General features: G+C 40.7%; 1 protein-coding gene across 2 annotated transcripts in view; it reads right to left on the bottom strand.

Moving 5' to 3' along the window:
• Positions 1-26,117, bottom strand: part of Vwa8 (von Willebrand factor A domain containing 8) — a 330,350-nt gene that overhangs the window by 226,345 nt on the left and 77,888 nt on the right. The window contains exons 5-12 of one of the 2 annotated variants that reach the window (XM_027390074.2): positions 24,996-25,163; positions 19,503-19,667; positions 18,129-18,178; positions 17,485-17,593; positions 15,496-15,600; positions 4,704-4,835; positions 1,356-1,490; positions 1,190-1,267 (exon numbers count right to left, since the gene is read on the bottom strand). In XM_027390074.2, the coding sequence (XP_027245875.1) occupies positions 1,190-1,267; positions 1,356-1,490; positions 4,704-4,835; positions 15,496-15,600; positions 17,485-17,593; positions 18,129-18,178; positions 19,503-19,667; positions 24,996-25,163 (942 nt within the window). The remainder of the gene's footprint in view (positions 1-1,189; positions 1,268-1,355; positions 1,491-4,703; positions 4,836-15,495; positions 15,601-17,484; positions 17,594-18,128; positions 18,179-19,502; positions 19,668-24,995; positions 25,164-26,117) is intronic. The other variant, XM_027390075.2, reaches the window with a different exon arrangement.

Here is a 26,117-nt window from a genome sequence, read left to right as displayed (position 1 = left end):
CATGGACAACATTAGCGTAAATTCAGTAGACTAGAGAGGAAAAGACAAAAGGCATCTGATTCCATTTATATGAAGTAGCTAAAATAAACAAACTTACAGGGGTAGAAAGTAAAATGGAGGTTATCAGGATTAAGTGAGGATGGAACTTGGGAGTTACTGGTTACTGGGATTGGAGTTTCTATTAAAAAGGAAGAGCAGCAAGAGCAGCAGCAGCAAGTGACCCTGGTAAGATGCTCGGCAGGTAACGGTCCCCGCCAGCAACCCAGGCCACCGGAGTCCAACCCTTGGGACCTACATGGCCGAAGGAGAGAACCAACTTTGGAAGTTGTCCTTGGAACTCCACACACATACGCACACACAAACACACACACACACAATAAACAAATAAATGTAATACGAATTTTAAAGTGGTGATGGTTACTGATAATTGTTAATGTACTTAGCACCAGTGAATTACATATACAAAAGTGAGCAAAGTGGAAATGTTACATAGTATGTCTAGTATAATAATGTAATAACCTGTTTCTGTTCTCTTTTTCTATAGAGATATTATGACCAACTGTCTACTCGTCCCAGATAGGACACCAACAACAGACTAAGGTATGATAAGCAACTGGATTTCCTTACATGAACATGAGTGAGGTGTTAGCTACAAACCATGGCAACCTACTTTTGGGCAGTTACACTACCAAAGAAAATGTCTCCAAGCCCAGGAACTGTAAAAGCCTGTATATCTGGGGGAAGAATGCACGTGCTCTCAAGTTGTTTATGGCCAGCCCTTGGACTGCCTTGTGAGCCGTCCTTTGTCTCCATAAGGCAATGTTAATGTTGGTCCAACTTCTAGATAATCCCAGCTGCTCTGATTTCAAGACAATTATACCATGTCATATCCAGAAGATAGAATTCAACATCAGATAATACTCAATTTTTAGCTTTCCAAATTATTGACCAATGTGTTCAGTGTTCAGGGTACACAGAGGTTGCATGCCCATAAAATAAATCTATTGAAAAACAGATTCTGGTTTGGTGTGCACACCAGACAGTCTAGAAGGCATTATCACAATTGCAAACAAATATAACTGCTCTCTAATTTAAATGTTATTTCAGTTATAAAAGTTCAACAGGTCAGAAGCACTGATGGGCTGAGCATGCTTGTTTCCAGGGCAAGTTTGAGAAAACAATGACATACCTGATAGAGCATGATGGGTTCTATGTTGTATCCTAAGATATCAGCAAAGTTCTTAGCGATGACCGTTTTCCCGCAGCCCTACAAACAGAAACACCAACATGTAAAGGCGGAGTCCACACCCTCACAGCCGGCAAGCAAAGGCTTACACCCGAGCTGCCATTCTCACCTTGCCTCCAATTACACACAAGTCCTTCACCATGTGAGACTGCATCATTTCAGCCAGTAACTGCTTGTGACTTGGAGTCTGAATGAAACAGTCAGGTGCAAAAGGCTGATTTATTGCTCTAGTCCCAGCTGGCACCTGTCATTTTAAGGAGGTTAAAAAATATAAATGCATGTTTACCTCAAAATATTAGTAATAGGAAGCACGTAATTTCCACTTAGATTCCCTTATTGATTTCTTACTTATCAACTCCATGCAACTGTTTTTCCATTTCTACCTAGTGATCCTATCGGATGTCCACATCAATTATTCCTCTAAACTTTAAGTTTCCTACCATCAAATATGTCCAGAGCATGTCATTTTCATGTTCTTTCTAACTTGTCATTAAAAACAAACAGTAGTGAGCCTAACATTATCTTTTCTTAAGCTCCAGTTATAAGTATAAAATTCAAAGTTCACTGGAATCTTATCAATGACCTCCTCTTTCCTAGACGCCAGATCACAGCCCTCTCCACTCTTCCTAACATGTGCACTCTTTCAGTCGCCTACTTTTGCTTTTAGTTTTTCTTTGTCCCCAGATCTGTTGGGTTTTGGACCTTAATGTCTCCTTTCTTCTCTAGGAACATTTATTTTAAGATCTATTTTTCACGTATGCATATATGTCTGTGTAAGTCTATACACACACATATCGTGGGAGCCTGCAGAGACCCAAACTGAACATCTGACCCCCTGCAGCTAGAGGTCCCAGTGCTTGCGAGCCACCTGACATGGGTGATGGGACTTGAACTCGGCCCACCACTACAGCAGCAAGCACTCTGGACTGCTGAGCTATCTCTTCTACCCCTCCAGGGATGCTTTTGAAATTAAATTTATTTTTAACTCATACATAAACTTAAAAATCATGTGTATAAGTAGGTTACTATGTGATGTTTCTGTATTATGCATATGCTGGATAATGTTTAGAAAAGACTGTCTGATACTAACATAAAAGGCTAACCGGAAGGGCAGGAGGCAATCAACTTGCAGGGTCTTTACCAAGGTGAACCTAAACATTACATGGTGCATATACACATATTAAATCTATGATGACCTGACTTAAACAGTATGTAATGCACACGCACATAAACATACATCAAGTGTGTCTCCAGAATTTCTCTCCTTTTTTTTTTGATTTTTCAAGACAGGATTTCTTTGTGTCCTGGCTGTCCTGGAACTCACCTTTGTAGACCAGGCTGTATTTGAACTCACTGAGGTCCCTCTGCCTCTGCGCCTCTGCGCCTCTGCGCCCCTCTGCGCCTCTGCGCCCCTCTGCGCCCCTCTGCGCCTCTGCCCCTCTGCCCCTCTCCCTCTGCCTCCAAATGTTGGGATTAAAGGTGTATGCAACAACTGTCCAGCAACTTCTCATTTCTTTTGATTTGGTTTTGCCTTTGTTTTGAGATAGTCTCCATGCATTGCCCAAGTTGGCCTCAAACCCATGATGCTTTACCTTTATTTCTGAGTGCCGGAGTTAAAGGCTTACACCACCACATGGCTCTCTCTTAACTTACTTTGCCCTAGCTATTTGCAGTGTAGAATGGTTTAGCCCTGTCTGCAGTCACTCAATTACACAGTTGTACACAGGAGCTTCTTGTTCCTAGCTAACTGTGAGTTGGTACCCACAGATCAACCTCTCTCTGTCCCTTTCTTGCCTTTACTGTCCCCCTGCCTCTGGTAACCACTATTCTACTCAGCTACCATGACGGTGACCATTTTAAATCCTATGTGTGGGTGAGAGCCTTTTATCTTTACTGGCCTTCTGGTGCCCATGTTGTGTGGAAGACTGTGGGCTTGGCTGGCCTGTATACACCATGAACTCTAAAGGATTGGTAGTTGGGAAGTATCAATATCAGACCTGCATTTAAGGGCAATCAACTGGGCACTAACATAGGAAGTGAAGGGAAGGGTTGCTAGGCAAGGAACTTACAGAGTGATTACCAAGTGTAAGAGAGCACAGCAACTGGCTCCTATCTCTCATCTCCACAGGGCCCTGCCCTACTCCTGGGCTAGTAGAATACTCCTATGCTATTTTTTCAAACTTAGCCTGCGTCTCCTCTCAGAAGCTTTCCCTTTTCTTCCCTGCATGACTTCCATCTCCAGACCCTACAACCCCTCACATTACTGCAGTCCTTAGTCTTCTGCCTCTAACTCAGATGGCGAGAGGACATCCATCTGAAGCAGGCATGGGCATACAGTGGCAATCCCAGCAGGCCACTCCCTGACGAGTGTCACTGTACAGTTCAGCTAGTTAAGCTATTATAGAATAATAATAGAACTTAACTCCAGGACTACTGGGGGACTTAAGGGGATAGTGCATGTAAGGAGAAAAATATCTAGTATACAAGAAATGTACACTAAATCTAATTACAAAGTCTGGCTCATGAGAGACATAACTGAATTAAATATAGCTACTTGAATACATATTAATATCCATATTAAAACAAATTGTCCTAATGGAATTGTGCATGGTCACACATGAAAGGGCAGGCATTTGTTCTGACACTTAGGATTGTCCAGCTGGGTTCCCTGGGTTGCTGGGGCCCTCGAAACAGGGCTAGACTAGAAGGGCAAAGCAGACCACACAAACTCCCTCCTTCTCCAAGCACTGCCCACCAGCACAGCTCTTGTCCAAACTGGTTCCTGTGGCTGAGAAAGGCTGGCCTTGAAAGCAGGGCTCTCCACTGAGGCAAATGTTTAAAGCACATTTCTTTCCCTCCACATTTAGTCTTTCTCCATACAACATATTTCCATCGTGGTTTGCACCTCTTCCAACTCCTCCCAGCCCCTCCCCACCTGCTTCCTGCCCAACTTTAGCTTCTTTCTCTCAAACAAACAAACAAATGAAAAACAATAAAACAAAAGTACCCAAACAAACAAAAAGCCCACAAAAGAAACAAACAAACAAACGAACACCATGGAGTTTGTTTTGTGTTAGCCAACTACTTGTGGGCACGGGGCCTGCCCTGGAGTGTTGTTGTTGTACTCAGTGGCAGTCCACTGAAGAAAACCGGTTTTCTCTTGGCTAGAGAGTATCTGTTCAGAAGCACTATTCCTTAGCAAAAACTCATGGCACAAAACATTCCCATTAACCAACACTTGATTTTCTCAGAGGTAAACTACACATTTGTGAAGGAAGGCTTTCCCCATTTTCCTGAACTCTTCCCACTTAGAAGCACACAGCTCTGGCTAAAGATGTAGTCAAACGGGTGGATCGAGAGAGCCAAAGACTTACCAGTGGATCAAAAGCCTAACTTAGGCCACAGAAGTGGCCAGAATGAGACAGATTTTAGGATGAATAAACCTGTGATGAAGTACCTTAATGGTTACTTCTTTTCCTGCCACTTGGATTGTCACGTGAGCTTGGGAGATGCAGTTGTCAGTCATCCTCTCCACTCTTATAATCTCTTTAGGGAGCAGGGAGTTTCCAGAACCTTGGAGCTCAAAGCGCTGTAAGTTACCAGAAAGACATGTAATTTACATTTCACTTCAGAATTAATGTTAAGTATCCAAAATTCTATCTCATTAGAACTGAAACCATCCCATATTATTTATACAAGCAGAGGCTTAAAGTGAATGAGACTATTTACTAATATCATTCCACTTAAACAATAATTAAAGGTGACAAAACATTACAATCTGCTGGAAAGGGATGATTCAGCTCTAGAAAACACCTAAGTGAAACAGGCATACGTTTGAGGACTACTGAAACCAGCACAAAGTTATCGTGTTCCCTAAATTGAGGAAAGAGAGCTCAGACACCATTCAGCAGTCCCTTTGTGTGGATAGCATAACTAAAATAAATTACAACAATCAGCCTTGCACAGCATCTGGCAGGGTTCTGTCTATACTGTACAGTTCTGTCTTGTGGAATTGGGCTTAAAGGGCCAGAACCATTGGTTGTTTCTTGATGTGAGCCAGTTTTTAACATTCTAACACCGACTGCATCCCCTTACACCAGCTACTATATTAAAAATGCATTCAGAAAACAGATACATTGAAAACAGAAATATTAACTGAAAATTAATTAAAACTCACGCTTAAAGTATGTTCAATAGGAAAAAGGGTTTTTAAAAATACAAACAGAAAACTTGCAATCATTGCAGGACACTATCACTATAATGAGAGAGATGCAATCAATGGATGAACAACCATCTGATACTGAAAAACACCATACATGCCCAGAAAATAGTTTTCAGAAGAAAACCATGTTCAACACACAGCTCAGCTAAAGTCTTCATTCTGGAGATTTAAACCCCACAGACAATCATTCCTTTCCAGAAACCTAAGGAAAAAATTATCTATTTGTGCTACCATAAAAATGGAAGCCCAATGCTTTACATCATCCACACAGCATACAAACAGTGTGGTGAAAACTGCTTTCCATAATGCAACAACAAGGATGAGTTTCATAGAGAATGACACTGTTTCGGGGAGATTCAACAGAGAGGCACAGGCAAGGCACAGCAAGGCACAGGCAAGGACTGAAATTCATCTGAATCAAATCAAGCAGCTGTTAATCTCCAGAAAACAAATAGGTGAAATTAACGATGTGTTTTCCCAGCTATAGGACATTTTCTAAGTTGATGAAGGGTTTATCTCAGAGCACGCATATTCCAAAAGTGAACACAACTGTTCTCAACCATTTGCTGTACTGGATATACCCTTATGGTAATACTAGGTGAAATGTTTCAGTAGAGTAAGCATAGTAGGCTAGATTACACTTCAGATAGCAGAGAAACTCAACTTGCAAGGTGAACTACCACTTAGAGGACTGCTAATCTGAAAGGTAATTCTGGAAAATGAGAGACATGATTCATTTCATCTTAGAAAGGGATGATTGACATAAAACTTGATGATTTTTCTATGAACTCTGAGCTTCATTTAAATAGAAATACCATTTTCTGGGACACTTTCTCTAGGAGGATATTAACTGCACTGTGGTTTGTAATAAAATATATCACACTGATGTTAGTCTGTAAGGCAACCATATTCCTCCTCTAACACCCAATCAGCAGTTCTCAACCTGGGGGTCAAAGAACCCTTTCATAGGGGTCACCTACTACCATTGGAAAACATAGATATTTACTTTATGATTCATAAGAGTTGAAACTACAGTTATGAAGTGACAACAAAAATTTTATGGCTGGGGGTCAGCACAACATGAGGAACTGTATTAAAGGGTCACAGCGTTAGGAAGGTTGAGAAGCACTGCACTAAATGATCCACTCTCTTCCTGTTTCTAGGCTGTAGAGCATGAAGAGAAATTCTCGAGACCTTGTTCATTAGCTACTAACCAAGTACGTGGTCCTGTTCCTGTGGGGCTATTTTCCTGTCAATAGCTGATCAAACCACTGCTACTCTCTCAAGGAGCCAACAGTGGGAGCTCATCTAGTGGGTCTCAGGGGGCAATTTAGCTGGCACTCTGCTCTCACAATAGAGCCTTCAGAACATGCAGTCCTCTGGGAAAATATCATGGGTCTATTTGACTCACACTCTACAATCTCCAGATCCCCACATGGGGCCATAGTCAGTGGTTAAATAGAAACACAAATGGAAAATTTTCATTCTCAAAATCATCTATGCTTTGAGGGATGGCGAGGACTTGAGTTCAGCTCCCAGCACCCACATGGCAGCTAACAACCATCTCTAACTCCAGTTCTGGGGATCCAGGGCCTTTTTCTGGTCTCTACAGATACCAGGCATACATGTGGTGCACAGTCATACATGCAAGCAAAATCTTCATAAACCTAAAAAATAAACTTAAAAAAAACTCATCTATTTTTCATCAAAATCTTTTCCTGCTTGTTCAATAAAAAAGGAGTTCTACCTTAAGTGATAGGAAGATAAATCTTTTCCATTTCAAATTATGACAATTCCATCATTCTATGATTCAAAATAACAAGATGTTCTTACATCAGTCCAAAGCAATGATGCCCTAGAAATCTCCCCCTCTCCTTACCCAAGCCATACAGCCCATGTACCCCACAAACTTTGGCCTTTGTTCTTATAAAGATGTCTTTCTGTCTGTTTCTCCATCTGTCCTGTCAGAAGAAACACATTTTGTGGATTTACATCCCTGTAGAGCCCCACCGTCTCTTGCATCAGCTCACAAACACACTTTACTAACAGGCATCCTGCTCCATCTTCATTGCCTCTGGGTTGCTCTTAGGTCTACTGATTGTGGCTTATATTCCCACTTTACTAACACTGCTCTTGGTAAATCCATAAACTACTGCCAATTTCACAAACTCCTTACCATCTCCTTCCTTCTCAGTCTATTTCTAAAGTTCTCCTTAATTTTCTCACATCAGGAGAGGACCATTTAATAAAAGTTATCAACTAAAAGAAATGGTATACTTTATGGTAAAGATGCCTCTTACATTCTAAGAGATTCTAACTCTTGCTGAGCCTCACAGCCAGGTGTTCATGAACACACCTTGAAGTCATTTAAGACTTCTAGACCACTTTGTACTCAGCCTGTTTGTTTTAACCTACCTTTAACCTACCAACCTTACTTGCCTTGGAGCTCCCACATAATCAACTTCTACAACATAAGCTATGCATAGCTACAACCCTAAATTATGTACTCGTCTATATCCCTGGCCCAAGGTACTACACATGTATTTGTACAAATGCTATAATCATCTGCTGGAAACAGAAAATAGGCTGGACATGGCCTTGTAAAATGACCATCTACCACAAATGTTGAATAAACCATGGATATAGGTTGTTAAGTCTGTTCACAATGATGTCTGTAAGGCTGTTATCTGAGTGCACTGGGGTTAGCTGGAGTCAATGACTTCACCCTTTGTAAAACTCTGTGAAAGATTATGGAAAATGCCCTTCATTCCTCCCCTGATGTGATGCTTTCCTGTACTGTTCAATAAAAGAAAGCAAAATCCTTTGTTAGAAACAGATGTGGGCAGACACAGGAACAGATTCACAAGACAACATTCAGGTAGGCACAGATTCAGACTCATACAACAGACAGAAAGACAATGCAAGGCACAGGTAGAGAGAAGTTAATTCAAATCTGGGCTTGCTCTTGATTAAATGACACCAATTGGATTCCTTACCCTATTTTGACACCAATGCATTATTGGTTAATTCTGAGTTTATTATTAATGTGTTCAAACCCACGCAAAAGAATACAGGATAGGTTGAGAAGTAAAAGACAGACATCAAAAACATTCATTAATCCTAGACTGAAAAAGTGAAAAGCTAATGTCTGTTAGTGTGAGGAAGTGATAAGGTGATGTTTGGATACCAGAATCACCATGGAATGGGATCTTTTTAAATTTGATGTTTCTAGGTGCAGTTAAACAAAAAACCTCTTTTTTGTTTGTTTTTCAAGACAGGGTTTCTCTGTGTAGCCCTGGCTGTCCTGAAACTCACTCTGTAGACCAGGCTAGCCTCAGACTCAGATTCGCCTGCCTCTGCCTCCCAAGTGCTGGGTTTATATTATGTGCCACCACCAGTGGCTATTTCCTTTCTTATTTTGAAAAATAACCCTCTTATCCAGATATATAATTTTACAAATCATCTATTTTCATAACTCCTATTTTTTTTCCTTTTTCCAATCTGTGAAACGCTTCCTGTTTTGCCACAGCCCTTTGACATCTCCACGTGGTTATCTAACATGTACCACAGTCAAACATGGACAGCCACAAGACTGTGATCTCCTGCAGTCTCTCCATCCCCAACTTCATAATAAAATTCCACAATCCAAAAAGCTTGTAATTGCCCTTGATTACTTGACTGAGCCCTGTAACCAGGCCTTTAACAGATCATCCTGCAAACAACCTAAATCCATTTACCTCTTACCAACCTCACAGCTGGTCAAAGGCCCCATAATTTCTCAACTGAATACAACAATTTATTAACTGACTTCCTCTGCTTTCTCCCCAACATTCCAGACTTCTCACCTTAATCCTTAAATGACAGTTTCCAGGATTCAGTATCCATCCAGTTTTTCTCTTTCTACTTGCTCCCAGAGCCTATTTCATGCATCTCCATGAATTCAACTAATGCTCATACAGTAATGATCCCCAAGCAGTTACCTTTTTGGTTTTGTTTTGTGTTGTTTTGTTTTTTCTCTCTGAATGTTCTCCTGACATGGGCAAAAGGTCCCCAGACAGTCATGGTATCCCAAGATGGCAAACCCAATTCACTGCCTGGGAATCTCCTGCCAGAAACCTCGCTGGCAGGCTCTACCCCATTCCCTGCACCTCCAGGCAGGCCCCAACAATTCATCTTTAATATCAAAAGATCTCTAGAAATATGGGGATATATGTCTACAACTTAGAAACCTGCTGGACAAACCCACCTAGAAACCTCAAGGTCAGAAAGATCCCCTTGTAAAGAAAAGTGTCTTCTCTCCTCACAAACATTTCCCTTCTCTACTTTCTCATGTGAACTGACAGCATCTCCATCAACTCACTTTTCCAATCATTTCTCTAGAGCTCTCACTTTTGCTCAGTCCTCTGTACCAAACATTTTCTTTAGGCTACCACCCAGCTCCCAAATCATGACTTAGTAGTTATGAATGCTCGGCCTTAGCCTATGCTTGTTTCTGGCTAGCTTATTTTTTTTCTTTAACTTAGATTAATCTGTTTCTCTTCATCTATGTTTTGCCTTGGGGCTTTTATATATTTTTTCTCTATGTCTTACTCTTACTGTTTTGCTAGCTGGTGGCTGCCTTGCTGGTCCCAAGCATCTCCTTCTCTTTCTCCCTTGCTGCCTCCTCCTCATCTCTTCTCTCTGAAGCCTAGATTTCTCATCCTATTCTCTCTGCCTGCCAGCCTGGCCTATCCCTCTCCTGCCTAGCTATTGGCTGTTCAGCTTTTTATTAGACCAATCAGGTGCTACCTTAGGCAGGCCACATCATTACATAATTAAACAAATACGGCACAAACAAATGTCTTACTCTTACTGTTTTGCTAGCTGGTGGCTGCCTTGCTGGTCCCAAGCATCTCCTTCTCTTTCTCCCTTGCTGCCTCCTCCTCATCTCTTCTCTCTGAAGCCTAGATTTCTCATCCTATTCTCTCTGCCTGCCAGCCTGGCCTATCCCTCTCCTGCCTAGCTATTGGCTGTTCAGCTTTTTATTAGACCAATCAGGTGCTACCTTAGGCAGGCCACATCATTACATAATTAAACAAATACGGCACAAACAAATGTAACACACCTTACATCATTAAATAAGTGCAGCACAAACAAATGTAGCACACCTTTACATGGTTAAATAATATTCCAGAACAGCCCTCCAACTCACCCTAGTATTTTTTTATAGCCTAGCAACATCTATTGTCCCATCTCTGAGACATTTCTTATTTCTATTCCATTCTTATTTGTCACTGAACCAATGCTTTTTACCAGAGCCATTCATCTTTTAGCCACAGTGTTATTAAATCACTGTACTAAAATGTTGCTAGTGTATCTGTTGCCCTAACCAGACTATAAATTCTCCAAGGGGAGCGATCAGAGAGCATCTGTTTCTGCAGCCCTGGAATTGACTACGTAGACAATTATTTGCCAAATAATGGATGCTCAATTAATGTTTGTTGAACTAGATAAAAACACTAAATTCAAGATCTTTCCAAGTTTCAGAGAGAGAGAGATGGTTCAGACTATATTATCAATGAACCAGAGTGGCACACTCTTCTCAGTCTCCAAGGGAACCTACTAATTTAGCCATTGTCATAATGGAGCCCTACTTAAATAGGTCTGAGTGCCAACAAGCTTGGCTGCATCTGTTCCTGAGCCCCCACCAGCAGTGCCATCCTCAAAGCATGGCGAGATGAGAATGAAAGTATTTTCTCTCAGAGTCTTAACTAGAGCTAGAAGTGATGCCATGGCTACAGAGATGTTCTAAGAACAGGAGTGTCATGTGACAAGCACCATCTGGGGAATGAAGTCATTCCAGCCATTTCTATAGCTGGTTCAGGAAAAAAGAAAAGTATTCAGAATTTTAGCTGACTGCATTTTCATCGAGTAATAGGTTTTCTTTTAAAATGTGGTCTTATTAAGTGATTAGGTCAAAATTCAAATGGACATACAATTCAAAGGCAACTACTCACCAATTTCTAGGATATCTATGAGAGAAAATATACCCCCTTCTTGGTCTGTTGTATTAGAACAGATATGTCTACTCCTTTATTATAACCCTTTGTAGTTAACTTTCACATTTCTTATCAAAACTATTTGAGAATAACATTCACACATGGAACATTAGCTTAAGATATACTTAGAAAAGAGAGAAAAACCTAAAGTAGCAAATTAGTCAGAGTGCCAAAAACAGATAACAGAGCTGCAGCTCCACTGCTAAGGCATTTGACACTCACATGTGTAGAGAAGGGCAGTGTGAACAAGAGGAGCTCTGTAGGTTCAGCTGAGCTACACCTGCTTGAGATTCAACTTGTGCCTGAGATAATTAAGGTGACAACCAGTAACACTTTTTCTTTGCTTAGCTGAGTAATTCCAATGCCTACTATCAGAGTCAGAATATTTCTGTTTATAATATGAACCTTTAACCATATTTCTGCTTCCCTTATCATGAAGGCCAGAACGAAGGGCAAGCTCTGTAAAGCAGCTCTAGTACTTCCAAGAGGGAGGCAGATCTTGTCAAGGCCAGCCTGGTCTCAATACTGACTGACAGGGCTACATAGTTAGACCATTTTAAAAAGAAAAACACCACCAAAGTATTTATGACTTTATATAGTTTGTTTTTAAACTAGAATCAGGAACACATCAATGGGCTTTCTCTATTAAAAAAAAAAAAGAAGAAGAAGACCTTTGCTATCACTAAATTATCTACACAGTAAAGATTTCCCCCCAGTTGTGCCACACAATACTTCACATGGCTTCATTTCACCAGAATTTCCAGTGCCAGTGTCCTCTCTTCTTCCTTCAAGTGCCACCGTCTTCCCAAGGCATGCACGCTGCACCGAGGGAACGCAGCCTCCCTGAAGCTTCAGCTTTGATCACAAACACCACCTCCTCTGCTTCGGTGACTGGTGTCAATCAGGTTCAGGTATTGATTCACAGAGATGCTCACATTCCTTTTCCAGTTCAAAGGGTAAGCCTTGGAGTGAACTAACTACAGTCAAATGTGGCGGCTTCCCGACTCAACCAATGAACACTTTCCCTACTTCGGCACTTGGGAGATGGAGGCAGGCAGATCTCTGTGAGTTTGATGCCAGCCTGGTCTACATTGCAAGTTCCAGACCAGCCAGGGGAACATAGTGAGATCCTGTCTTTACTAGAAAATATTCCAAGGTACCCAAGACCCAGAAAGACACACATTTCATGTTCTCTTACTTGGGATTCTAGCTCTGAATGTTCAGGATTGAGTACAGAAATTAAAGCAGACACACAAACCAGGAAAGTACAGAGGAACCATGGATGGGGGAGAAGTAACTCTGGAGACAGGGGGTCTTAGTTTTCTATTGCTGTGATAAAATATTATGGCCAGGCACTGGAGAGGTTTATTTTGAGCTTGAGGCTCCAAAGGGCTAGAGTTTATGAGAAGAGAGCAAAGGTATGACAGCAGACAGCTGAAGCAACAGCTCAGAGTCACACCTGGATCCAAAAGCAAGAGCAGAGAGCTGACTGGGAATGGCTTGAGTCCTCTGAAATCCTGAGCCCTGCCCTCACAGAAACACATCTTCCAACCCAGCCACACTTTCTAATCCTCCCACACAGTCCCACTAACTAGGGATCAAGTATTCAAGCATATGAACCTTGGGAGGCAAAACATCATAGGGGAGTTTGGCCTTTTAGAACTCACATTTTAACCATACAATGAGAAAACTATGCTATACATATTTTAAAAGAAAACCATGTCCCAAGTATTATCAGTGACTTCTGACAAAAATGAAAACATGAGTTTAAATGGTAACACTACACCAGAGGAAAAAAGCAGAAGATATTAAAACTATTTGAAAATTGTAAAAACTCTGCATAGTTACATAAATACATTCTAAGCTGTGAATTTAAATTGTAAATTTTAACTTTGTATTACATTATATATTTTTCTTAAAAATTAATTTTCAAATGTTAGACATTTACTTTTTAATTTTGAAGTCATTTCAAACTTACAGGAAAACTGCAAGATAAAATTGTACAAAAAATTCTATTTCCCCTTCACTCAAATTCCTTGTTAGCATTCTAGAATGTTTTGGCCCCCCTACTATTCCACATACATGCACACACACAATCAACTGATTCTTTTTCTTAACAATTTAAGAGCAAGCTAAAGATAGGATGGTCCCTACTCTTAAACATTACAGTTCTCCATTCCCTGAAAGCAAGAACTCGAGCAAATTTAAACACTAAGTTGCTAAATTAGAAAATGAATTTATACAACCACACTATCCAATTCATAACCATGTAAGCATTCTCAACTGTGCCAACAATTTCACTTGTTCCTGTGACCAAATGTCTATGCAGGAAGAAATGCTGCATTTAGTTACTGTCACTTTTTAGTCTCCTTCAAACCAGAGACTAAACAACAGTTTTGCAGTTGTCTTTCATGGCCTGAAGAGTTTTTAAAACATAGGTCTTTCTTCTGTAAAGTGCCCCTTGACCCAGGACTATAACTATACCTCTTCATATCCTCAACTCTCAACGGGACTCCTGACAAATGATGAACTCTTGCAAGCACAACACTTGAGAAGTACACAATGCCAATGTCAGTTTGTTCTGCCTGGTCACGTAGATGGTGACTATAAAGATATCACTTTCCTATTGTAGTCAACTAAGTATTTTGCAAGATATTCTGAGATGACATTAATGCCCAGTTACAGAAGTATACACACACACACACACACACACACACACACACACACACACACAAAACTTTATAATTATTAAGTCAACCATCAATCTGATGATGGCTTAATAGCGATTTTTCAGCTTATATATTTTTTTTCTGTATTTATAGGTAAATATTGTATAGTGACAAGGAGAGAGCTACTTGTCCTCCATATTCTAATTGTTTTAATCAGTGTGGACTTTATAGAGACCTATTTTATACAGCAGATTATCATCAATTACTATTTATTTTTAATGTTCAAACCAGAAAGCTCTTCCATGGTTTTGGTATGCTAACATCATTTGCTAAAAATCCCCTTGATCTCATCTTCTGTTTCTTGATCTAATCTTCAGCTCAGCCCTATTTCTCAGGAATTAGATCCTTTTAGTGAACATGGGATTTAGACATCCCGGCAGTTGGTGTGATCATGGGTTTTAGATCCTGTTAGACTACAGAGCTGAGAAATGTGTAAACACACACGCACGCACACAAGTTTTTGTTACATATCTACTTTTCACACATTGTGTAATGTTATCCTCCAGCCATGATACAGCCACTGCCATGTTGAAACCAGAGCAGCTCTGTTTACCAGCATGAGACATTCACAAGAATGCCCGTTGACATTCCCTCATGGAAGGGAGAGCAGGGTCACCAAGCAGTGTGTAAGCATCTCTCTCACTAGGCACATGCAAGGTGCTCACAAGGCCCTGCACTACACACACAGGCCCCACACCTGAGAACATAGTGGGGCCAACTATAAATTCTCCGGCTCCAGTAAGTAACCTCGAGTCAATTCTTTGATGCACCAAACTAGACTTGGTTGGAATCACTTCTTTAGTCTGCTGTTTATTCTCTGGTGCAAAAAGACCATGTCTTTTTGTTCATGTCTTCCTAGGAAAAGGTAACACTGATATATATGCAATGAAATAAAAGCATGATTCACAATCATCTCCATTTCCAATCTAGTACCTCAGGGTTCTTTCATGTCTTCCACTTTCTACGTTGATAACCCTTCTCAAAAAGTGAGACCTGTAACTCCCATTACAATCAATATATTCATCCTTTTGTTCTATTGTGTTTGATTATTTGCTCCATGTATCAAATCCCCTAGCTATACCCACACACGAGTGCTTGCTTCTCACAACTGCTTTCTTGCTTCTGGCAAGAAGAAAGAAAGGAAGACAAAGGAAGGAAAAAAGATGAGTAAAGAAAAATGAGAGGGGTATAGAAAAAGCGGGAAGATGGAAAGGAAAGTGAAGTGAAGAGGCTGGGAAGGGAAGAGAAACGGATACTCACTTTTAAAACACCTTCCACAGCCATCTTGCCTTCTTGTCCCAGTAAAATCGTGTACGGATACAGCCACTGGATTGCATGTTCAATTGACATCATAGGGAAGGAATTCTATTTAGGAACAGACATGTATAGAGGTCAGCAACATCTCAATCACAGAAAGTTTATCTGAAATATACATATACTGCTAAAGTTTACTTTCCCAAAAGCATAAAAAATATCTTCCAGCAATGTACAAAAGGCAGCAATTTCATCTTTTCCTATCTTATACCATATCCCTGTGCAATGCCACTCACTCCCATCTTTCATCTATATTGCTGCCCCCCGTGCATCTTTATCTAGTTCTTGCCTCTTTCTTGAGCTCTAGACCAAAGCCTTTAGTTATCTACCATATGACCCTATGGTATATGGGATCCAAAACATCTGCAAGAGAACACACCTCCCCATTCTAGTCACCAGGCTCTGCATTTCCAGCCTTTATTCCCAATCTAGTTCATCTTCTCTATATCCAGCAAGCCTCTCAATTATAACTACAAAGCTAAAAGGGGTTCATTAGCCTCAAATTCTTCACCCAAATCATATCATAATATGAAGTCTGTTCACACCATTCAAAGAGTTACCGCCAAGAGCAAACAGAAGATCTCCATATGGCCTATCTATTAAATTATTTTACTGAATTGCTGTCAACATGATATGGAGTGTGTTAAGAATGGTCTGGACATACAGGGTGCTCCAATTCTTGGAGGTCACACATTCAGAGAGTATTGCATTTACTTTCAAGTAGCTCAGAAAAAATTGTGGGTGGGGGGGTATATGCGTTAGCAGGGTTCATGTTAACAACAGGGACTTCTCATTAAACAGATAATGGGCACTTGTTTTGAAATTTTAAAAGTGACCCTTTTCAGAATAGGGAATTTTCAAAATAAAAATTACTGAGGAAAAATTAAGAGATACATCTAATTTGGTAAACAAGAAGTATTAAGGATAGACACACCAATGTAAACAATATGTAAAAAAGCTAGCTGTCTGACTAACTGCAAATAGAGGAAAGCAAGAAACATTTAAAAATAGGAGTCTTGTTACACACAATGCCTTCTCGGCAGGGTCTTGCTCAATGTTTCAACAGCCACCTCAAATTCATTGCCATGCATCCAAGATCTCTCTACTCTCTAAGCTGCTGCAAACTATCTTCATCTGACATAAAAATGATCAGTCCACACTCCACCTACTTCACAACCTCTGGTGGGCCACTCCTCCCTCACCATAAAATCCAGGCAGGATTACTCATCAACAAAATAATTCATGGTAGGGTTCTAACCTCTGTCTCTACCACAAACACTCAGTTCTAATGATACAACTTGTTCTCGTTCTGCAAACATTCCAGGCCCATCTGAGGCTGAACATTTTGTGTGTGCCCTCTGCCCTAAAGGCTTTCCCATCACTCCAGACAGGACACCACATGCTTTGGGGAAATAACTGCAAATGTATTCAGATCTGCTCATATGTTGTCTATGCATGGCCCAGCTTCCTTCCTTCTCACAGTTATTAAAAGTCTTGCTTACACAGATTCCTGGAGCCATCTCTTTTCACAAGTTGGGAGACCTGCCAGCACCTAAGAATTTGTGTTCTTTAGGATAACCACTAACCAAAGACTAGCTTGGTGCTGGGGTGGGAAAGTTCATCTCCCTTGCCTCAGGCTGGGTCAGTTCAGCATCTGTTTCCCAATAGTATACCTCTAATTTGATCAGCCTGAAGCTGCCTTTCCTCTATGGGACTTGCATTTCTACCTTTCCCTTCTTCAAAACTATAAGCTCTCCAGAGACTTAGCATGCCACTGTCTCTGTACAGTTTGTTCCACTATATACATCAATCTCAGGCCTTTTATAGAAGAAAATGACAAGACAACTCAAGTGACTAATCCCCAGTGATGAGCTTTACATTTGTCTTTGCCGCATCTGAGTATACGCATCTGCCATTACTTTATTTTATACTTGCCAGGATTTGAACTGCCGCTGGTAAACTATCTAAAGGAAAGTCTGGAAGCCCAAGTGTAGAGGATTCTTGGGAGCAGAGAGTTGTAGCAAAGGACAAAAGCTGAGAAACCCTAGAAGGGAACAGATTTTAAATTTTATTTCAATAATTTTAACATATAAAATGTATGTTAAGCATAAAATAGTTGGGCTGATTTCATTTATCTAAAGAAGATGAAATATACTATTAATTTTTAAAGAACAATGGTTTATATAATATTCCATTAAAACTCCAGAAGCTGATTAGTTATGTAGATGTTTTCACAATATATAAGATTTTCACAACCTGGTCCAAATCTATCATATGAGCTTCATCCTCACCTTTCTAAAGCTTTAACCTAAGGCCTCACTGTATAGCGTTCTGTTCCCTGAGAGGAGAGCACACACTCTTAAGTCTCATGCTCCTCTGTTTCAGTCCATAGAACCCTTACTCATCCTCTCCCTGTCTGGAGAGGCCTACTCACCCTTCTGGACTCATCCCAATGAGCAGGCCTTTGTAAAGCCTCTATGAAGACCCAACAAAAACTGGTAAACAAGTTCTTAGTTTAACAACAAATTTAAATTTTAAATTAAGTGTTTACTCATCCTATATTTATAAAGTATACTTACTTCTCAGCAGAAACATTGGCTCCAACTGAATATAATAGATTTAGTTGGTCCTAAATAACAGAAACATATACAACTGATTAATAATGAATGCAATGGATGAAACACAAATGTTTTGTAAATACAAACTAAACTTTTAATTAGGTAGCAATCATTTCACAATACATTCCATTTAATAAAAGCAAAGGCAGTCTTTAAAATAGTCAGGGGGTTCAAAATGAACACTGTGAACACCACAGGAAATCTGACTTTTCTTTTTTATATAATTTCATACACCTAAAAAATAAGAAAAAGATTCCTAGCAACATTTTGCTATGCCCATGCTCAGCCGTCATCAGTGAAGCTTCCTCCTGCAGCAGTTGGGAACTAACGCAGAGACCCATAACTAGACAGTCCTAAATGGGACGTCTCCAGCAAACCCCACCACTCAGGGCTCAGGAGCTATGTGGAGAAAGAGAGGGAAAGGTTGGAAGAGCCAGAGGGGATGGAGGACACTAAGGAAGCAAAGCCTTCTGAATCGATATGATAGGTGAACATATGAAAACAGCCAGACTGAGGCAGCATGTCTACAGGGACCACACAGATCTCAGCCAGATGGGTCAAAGAGCTGAGAGAAGTAGAGGGACATGAGCTCCCAGCTCTAACCCAGGAACTGTCTCTAATTGACAACTGCTCACAAAGGAAATCTTGGTTTCTCCACTGGAGTCTCACTGGGTATACAAACCACACTTACAGACAGGCCCAGCTCAAAACCAATTCACATGTCCAGCAATAGATGAACAACACAAAACAAACTCAATGGAATGTTTGTAGGCTTTGTGTCTAGGATTGCTTTGTTTGTTTTTAAATCTCACTAGTCTTTTGCTTGTATGTTGTGATTTCTAATTTTGTGTTTTTATAGGTTATGGGTTTTTATATGTATGTTTTTATAATTTTTATTTTTATTTGCCTGATTGTTTTCTAAAGAGGAAGAAACAAGTTGTGGAGTTAGAAGTGTGGGGAAGCTCTGGGAGTAGATGGGGGAGGGAAACAATGATCAGAATATATTGTATGTAAAAAACATTTTCAATGAAGAAAAGAAATCAGGGGGCTGGAGAGAAATTAGCAATCCAGAGCATTAGCTGCTATTCCAGAGAACCCGCATTCAACTCCCAGCACCAAGATGGCAGCTCACAACTGTCTATCCAGTTCCAGGGGACCAGATGCCCTCATCTAGCCTCCACAGTTACCAAGGATATGAGTGGTGCACAGACATACATGTAGGCAAAAATACACATAAAATAAAATACAAATATAAAAATGTTAACATTGATATAGAATTGAATTTTTTGTTATAGATAAAAACCATTCCAAGCACTATGTCCTTGACATACTTACCCTGAAGGGTAGAAAATAAATATCTCTGGCTTGAAATCGAGAACGGAGAGGGGGGTCTAATGGATTCCCAGGGTACTTGGGCACTGGCAAGCCCAAGGCAATCACTCGGAAATGTTCACTAACCCGGACAATCTTCCAAGCATCCAACTCCTCTTTAGTGTGATCCTAGGGAAGAAAGAGATGAGAATAAGTGATGCAGATTACAGCCACAAGAACAGGTGACACAGATACAAGAGCTGCCAGGACAAGGAACCAACCATACCCTGACTGCTGAGAGAAGTGTATTTAAGAACACTCTCAAAACTAAGCCAAGAGGAATGCAGCAAAATAAATCAGGATCCAGATGTCAGGGAAAATTCACAGCCTGTAGACCTGTGCTGAGCAGGAAATATAGCTCACACCCCCAGAACAAAAGATCCCAAGATAGACTGCCAAGCTCTAGTCCATGACATGGAAGGAGGGGGTCAGAGAGCAGAGACCTCAGGAAGGAGGGAGCCAGAGAGCAAAGACTACAGGAAGGAGGGGGCCAGAGAACAGAGACTACAGGAAGGAGGGGGCCAGAGAGCAGAGATCACAAAGCTAGACGTAGAAGAAAAGACTATCACCAGAGTAGAGATTCCCCATAGACCTTAAACAGACAATTATACTTACAGGTATATTTCTATTAAGGCATATAACTAATAATACCAGTTTTTAAAAGCTTACTTTTCTCATTTCATCTTCCAGAATTTCATATTTACCATCCCACAAATTTCTCATGTAATTAGTCACAATACAGATGACTGAACAAAATAGAAGTCAATGGAGTTGTCTACTACACCATGGTCCAAAGACAAACCTAGGAATAGCAACAGGTTAAGTGTTGGAGTTGTAGTAGATCCTAACTCAGCTATCTGTTACAAACTCTAGCTCAACTACCAAAAATATATGTGACTTTACCCCTGGAGCCTCAATTCTCTTACCTATAATGTGGAAATAATGTAATTGACATGACTGAGTGTCATAAAAACTAAATATGAGAACATATGTGAACATTCATGGCAGACACCTGGTAAATGTGCCTTCCGTCCCTATCTAACTCCATCAGTGGCTCGTCACGGCCACACACAAATCCTGGTGTCCTACAAAGTCTATAGAAATGTGCACATATACATTTTAAGGGGAAAGCCCACAGCTTTGAGTAGATCTTCTGAGGGTACAGCAATATGATAGTGCAGAAATGTTTAATATGGCATTCAACACCTTCTGTCATCAGTGTATCTGACTCTCCCAGTCTCAGTAACCTCACCTTCTACAACCCAGCCAACAACTGCAGCTCTGTAAAGACAGCATGCATCACCAATGCAGCTGCAGCTGCTGTGGAGGAGACTTCCATCAGCTGCTGTGGAGGAGACTTCCATTTGCATGGGGTGAGCACAAACATTCAAAGCTCAACATTACAACTTTGTAAAAACAGATCCTTTTCTGATCCCTGCTCATTAGGAACCCCTTTAGTGTCACTTGACTATATGATTTACAAGCTTCTATCATTCTATATTGTGCCTTTACTCCTAAAAAGATTGCTTCATGCTAAATCTAAGATCTGGAGGACTTACTCCCTCCAGTACATAATAGGAAAAAGTCTGTTGATTTTGTGAATTTTTAAAATAATTGAAATAAAAAATCATACATTAATAGAACAACCCCAAGACACTCTGCCACATACGCTAGAAAACAAGTGTTTGGATCCAGACTTGCCTGAGAGCCTCAAAACACAGATAATCAGAATATGAAATTTACACAAACTAGTTATTTCTATAATAATAAAATTTTACTAGCATTATATTAATGAAATCAATGACAGAAATAAGAGAGATAGAGATAGAGATGAGAGAGAGAAAAGTATGTATGGTACATGCAATGTGAGTTTGAGGGTACATGTGTAACCTGTTTGACAAGAAATTAAGCTACTCTTAATAAGACACTATATCTGTCAATCGGACTATCAGATTGAAATAATGAACCCCAAAAGAAATAAGAATTCTACCAGTGATCTCACTCTAGGAGAAAGAAAGGGTCCCAGTCAGAGGGGGAAACTGTCTCTGTGGAAGAGATTTCACACAGTTCTAACAATTTCTCAGACCACTTTACAAGATGAGACTGAAGCCTAGGCAATGATCAACAATGGTGGGCGGGACCACACTTTGACCAGGACTGCTTAGAACAGAGGTTCTCAACCTTCCCAGGGCTGTGACCCTTTAATACAGTTCCTCATGCTGTGCTGATCCCTGACCATTAAAATTATTTTTGTTGCTATTTCATAACTATAATTTTGCTGCTGCTACAAAATGTAAAAGTATTCTGATGGGTATAGGCAAGCCCGGTGGAAGGGACATCGGAGCCCCCCCCCAAAAAAAAAGGGTGTTGTGACCAAAAGGATGAGGACCACTGATATAGATGAACCCATCCTTGGTCCTCTCTCACCTCAGGACCCCCGTGATGAAGGACTTGAGGGGTCTGCTGGATCTCTTTGTTACTCTTCCCAGTGCGGCCACATGAATAAACCTCCCTTTTCTACATCCACTGTTTAGTTTTGTTCTTTTGAATGGCTTAGTGAGGGTGAGTGGCCAGATCTGACTTGAGATACAAGTGGAGACCCCCCCCACCCCCGCCCCCAGTTTGATAATGTAGATCAGATCCAGAGAAGCATGCCTCATGTGCTAAAGTCCTTGCACCTCCCATGTCCCAAGTTCCTATCCAAAGCAATAATATATTCAATAACTCTGTACAGAAGTCTACTATGAGAATAAAGAATATACCAAGCTTTTGTTATGAAGTAATACATATGCATTAAAAGAAGTTCTGTGCTTTAGTAATATTTTTTCTAAATCCTTTACTAAAACTAAAAATCTCTAGTAGCAATTATTTTATAATTGGAAAGAGGGTTAGGGTTAGGGTAGAGGAAAGGGTTAGGGTAGGGTTAGGGTAGAGAAAAGTATTCTACACAATATCTACCTTTGCTTAAAGACAAACTATATAAAACTTTGACTTTATTTCACTGAACAAACTATAACATGAAGGTACAAATTTTTTCTTATTGATTAAATCCACAATTATCTTCTAGTTGTATTACAATTAGATCATTTTTAGATATATCTAGAAGAAAATGGCTATTGCACTAACTCAGCACCATCCAGGTACTGCCATAGATGATAAAGAACAGAGTGCTAAAATGTTGCAAGGTGGGTTACAGAGAAAGATTCCAAGTACAGGAATTAGGCAGAGCATCCATTCAATCAGAGACCCTCCAGCATCAACATCTATCATTCAGCAGTTAGTGTGTTCCAGGCCCATGTTAGCAGTTTCAGAGCAAGATCAAGAAGTATAAGGCATGGAGATGGAGACATGGCTCTGTGGGCAAAAGTACTTGCAGTGTGTGGGGACCTGAATTAATCTCCAGTACCCATGTAAAAACCAGACACATGGCATTAGCATCTGTTATCCAAAGGCTCCTTCTGGGAGATGAGAGGTGAAGACAAAAGAATTCTTGGAAGCTGTAGAGGCTACCAGTCTAACTCGTGAAGCTAATCTTTCTAAAGAACCTTTCTCAAACAACGTGGAAGGTGAAGACCAACATCCAAGGTTGACCTCTGACCTTCATACATACAATGTAGCATGTATGTGCCTGCATTCACACATGAATGCAGTATATGTTGCATACACAATAAGCAGTATATGTTGCAGCCTTTGATCAATAAAAGTGTGAGAAAGACTTCAGGTCCCAGAGTGTTGATGTAGAGGAAGTGCCTGCAAAGGCTGCAGCCGCTGCTGAGAGAGCCAGCGTACTGCACCTCATGCTCAATCAATGACCAAGGATGAAGCTTCATGTCAATTCTTGCCTCACTGCTAAAGCCTTCAAAGATCTCTCTTTGGCTAAGTTGTTAAGAGCTGGGGCAGGTTCTCCAGAAGATCCTGGTTCAATTCCCAGCATACATATGATGGCTCTTTGTATATGTTTGTGTCATTATCATTGATGACATTTACTACTCTTTCAACAAACAGTCAATGAACACTGACCACATGCCAAACATTCTTCAAAGGGTGCGGAAAACTCCATTTTAAAATTTGTACTCTAGTAGCCAGCAGACAGTAAAACAAAAACATAAGTAAGCCACAGAGTGCTGCAGGGAAAACTCAAGTTTCAGGAGCATGCGGATAGAATGCAAGTTAAGTAAGAGCATCAAGTTTCACTTCATTGACAATGTAACATTTACTCAAGACTTGAACGGGTTGTAGGAGTGAGGCAAGCAAATGCTTGGTGGGGGGGACCTCTCCAGGAACAAGAAACACCCATGTAGTGTCTAGACTGTGGAAGAAGCCTTCCAAACAGTAGTTGCTGGAGGACAGTACGAGAGGAAGCAGCTAGACAGACCCACACCTTTAATCCCAGCACTAGGGAGGTGGAGACGGGAGTGATGTGGCTGGGAGGAGACAGGAGCTCAGAGCAGTCTGACACAGTCAGCCTGAGGGTGCAGTCTGAGGACAGGATCTCCCCTTTGGTGTAAGCATTGTTAGAGGTAAGAAATCTAGTGGCTGGCCATTTGGCTTCTCTGCTTCAGCTTTCATGCTCAGAAAGCCGACTGTGAGCTTTTATTATTAAGACCAAAGAGAATCTGTGCTGCTCTATCATGTTGAGGATAAAGTGGAGAGCAGGGATGGGAGCAGAGTCAATTTCAGTGGCAGGCAGAAAACGCTGGTGGCTTGGAGCGTCATTTATTATTTTATATATACTTATCTTTAATTTTATTTTATATGTGTGAGTGTTTGCCTGCATGAATGTCTAGGCAACGTATGTGCAACTGGAGGCCAGAAGAGAGACTCATATCTCCTGGGACTGGAGTTGGAGACAGTTGTGAGCTGTCACATGTATGTTGGGAATTGAACCCCAGAGTCTTTTAGACATCCAATTCATATCTGTCAGTCCCTACTGAATTGCATTTCCTGAGTTTTAGAACTGGACTTTGAGGCTGGAGAGACAGCTCAGTGGTTGGGAGCACTGGCTGCTCTTCCAGAGATCCTGAGTTCAATTCCCAGCAACCACATAGTGACTCATAACCATCTGTAATGAGATCTGGTGCCCTTTTCTGGCCTGCAGGCATGCATGCAGGCAGGACACTGTATACATACTTAATGAGTAGATCTAAAAACAAAACTGGACTTTATTTAGCTTTTTATCCCAGATGCTAGGCACTGTCTAAAAGAAAGAAGTAACAAAGGAGAAAAATGGGGAAGAGAAGAATAGCTATTAAGCTGGTCAAAGAAAAAGGAAAACACTAGTATAAATTAGGAAGGTCTTTGCAGCCTTTTGATGGACCAGCCTTTTGAATTTGTAAACTTGGGATTTACTTTAGCAGTTTGCCAAAGAGAAGGACCACCTGAACATGTCCTAATTCCTCCGTAGCGTTTCACATGGCACTCTGGAAGCAGAGGCCAGCAGCTGGCTTGCTTTCTTACTTGGAGAAGCTTGTCGTAGCGTTCGGCAGACATCAGGAAGCGCCCATCTTCAAGCTGCATCTCCCGGTTCTCCAGCAAGTTGTTCAATACTGGAAGCACGTTTCTCTCTGCTTTCTCCAAGCCTTCCAAAACCAGTGTCCTGCCTTCTGTGGCAGCTCGAACAGCACACTATTTCCAAGAAATACAAAGGCAAAATGAGAACTCCGAGGGCAGCAGAGCGTGACCTAATTGTACTTGCACCGGCACTAACCGTGTTTCTTGTTAGGGAGACTGGGAATCAGGACAGGTGGATTCAATCTTGTTTTCTCTGCCTATCTGATCTTGGGCAAATGATATTTACCTCTTTGTGCCTGTTTATTCATCTGTTAAATGAAGAATCAGAAATGATCTCTAGGGTTTTTTTCTTTACAACATTACATTTTAGATTACATAGCCAATGAAATAGACAACTAACAGTTATCTATGAATGGGTAATATAATTAAACAAGGAAATAGGTTCCCTAATTAGAGAAGAGAAACAAAGGCAACTGTTTGGCTTCTCTATTCCGTAAGTGTCTTGTGAGGCTCAAAATCTAGGTAGGGAAGCTTGAAGACCATGATGTTTGCAAATGAGCCATTAAAACAAATTCTGTTTTCGGGTGATGGCCAATGCTGACAACATTACACTTTGGTTGACTGGATTGATGAATACTGTATCCCCATGGATTTAGGAAAATTCATAATGGAGGGAAATAGAGAGTAAATGATAATTGGACCAGAAAAGGGTAAAGCCTCTCCTTCAACTGACAGGTCCTGAACACGAACGTTTACATCAAAATCCTTGAAAGTCGACTTTAAAGTAAAATCTAATTCACATTTCTTTGCATGCAACATAAGCATTAATGCTGCTAACTATATATTGCCACTCCTTAAATTCACCTTTGGCTTCGAATAACTCTCTGCTCTGTTTTTTTGTTAAACGTGGGTCCAGAATTACACTCACATTCCATGGCTTTTTCTCTACAGCTGCTTGCATTACTTCCAAGGAATCTCCGTCTCACAATCCAGCCACCTTTCCTACGCTAATGGCTTTCCAATCCCAAGCTCTCCCAAGCTTCAGATCCACATGGTTGTACTGCATGG

This window comes from Cricetulus griseus, assembly GCF_003668045.3.
Source record: "Cricetulus griseus strain 17A/GY chromosome 1 unlocalized genomic scaffold, alternate assembly CriGri-PICRH-1.0 chr1_1, whole genome shotgun sequence".
Taxonomy (NCBI): domain Eukaryota; kingdom Metazoa; phylum Chordata; class Mammalia; order Rodentia; family Cricetidae; genus Cricetulus; species Cricetulus griseus.
The sequence above is the reverse complement of the archived record's forward strand: the minus strand, read 5'-3'. Positions and strand labels throughout refer to the sequence as shown.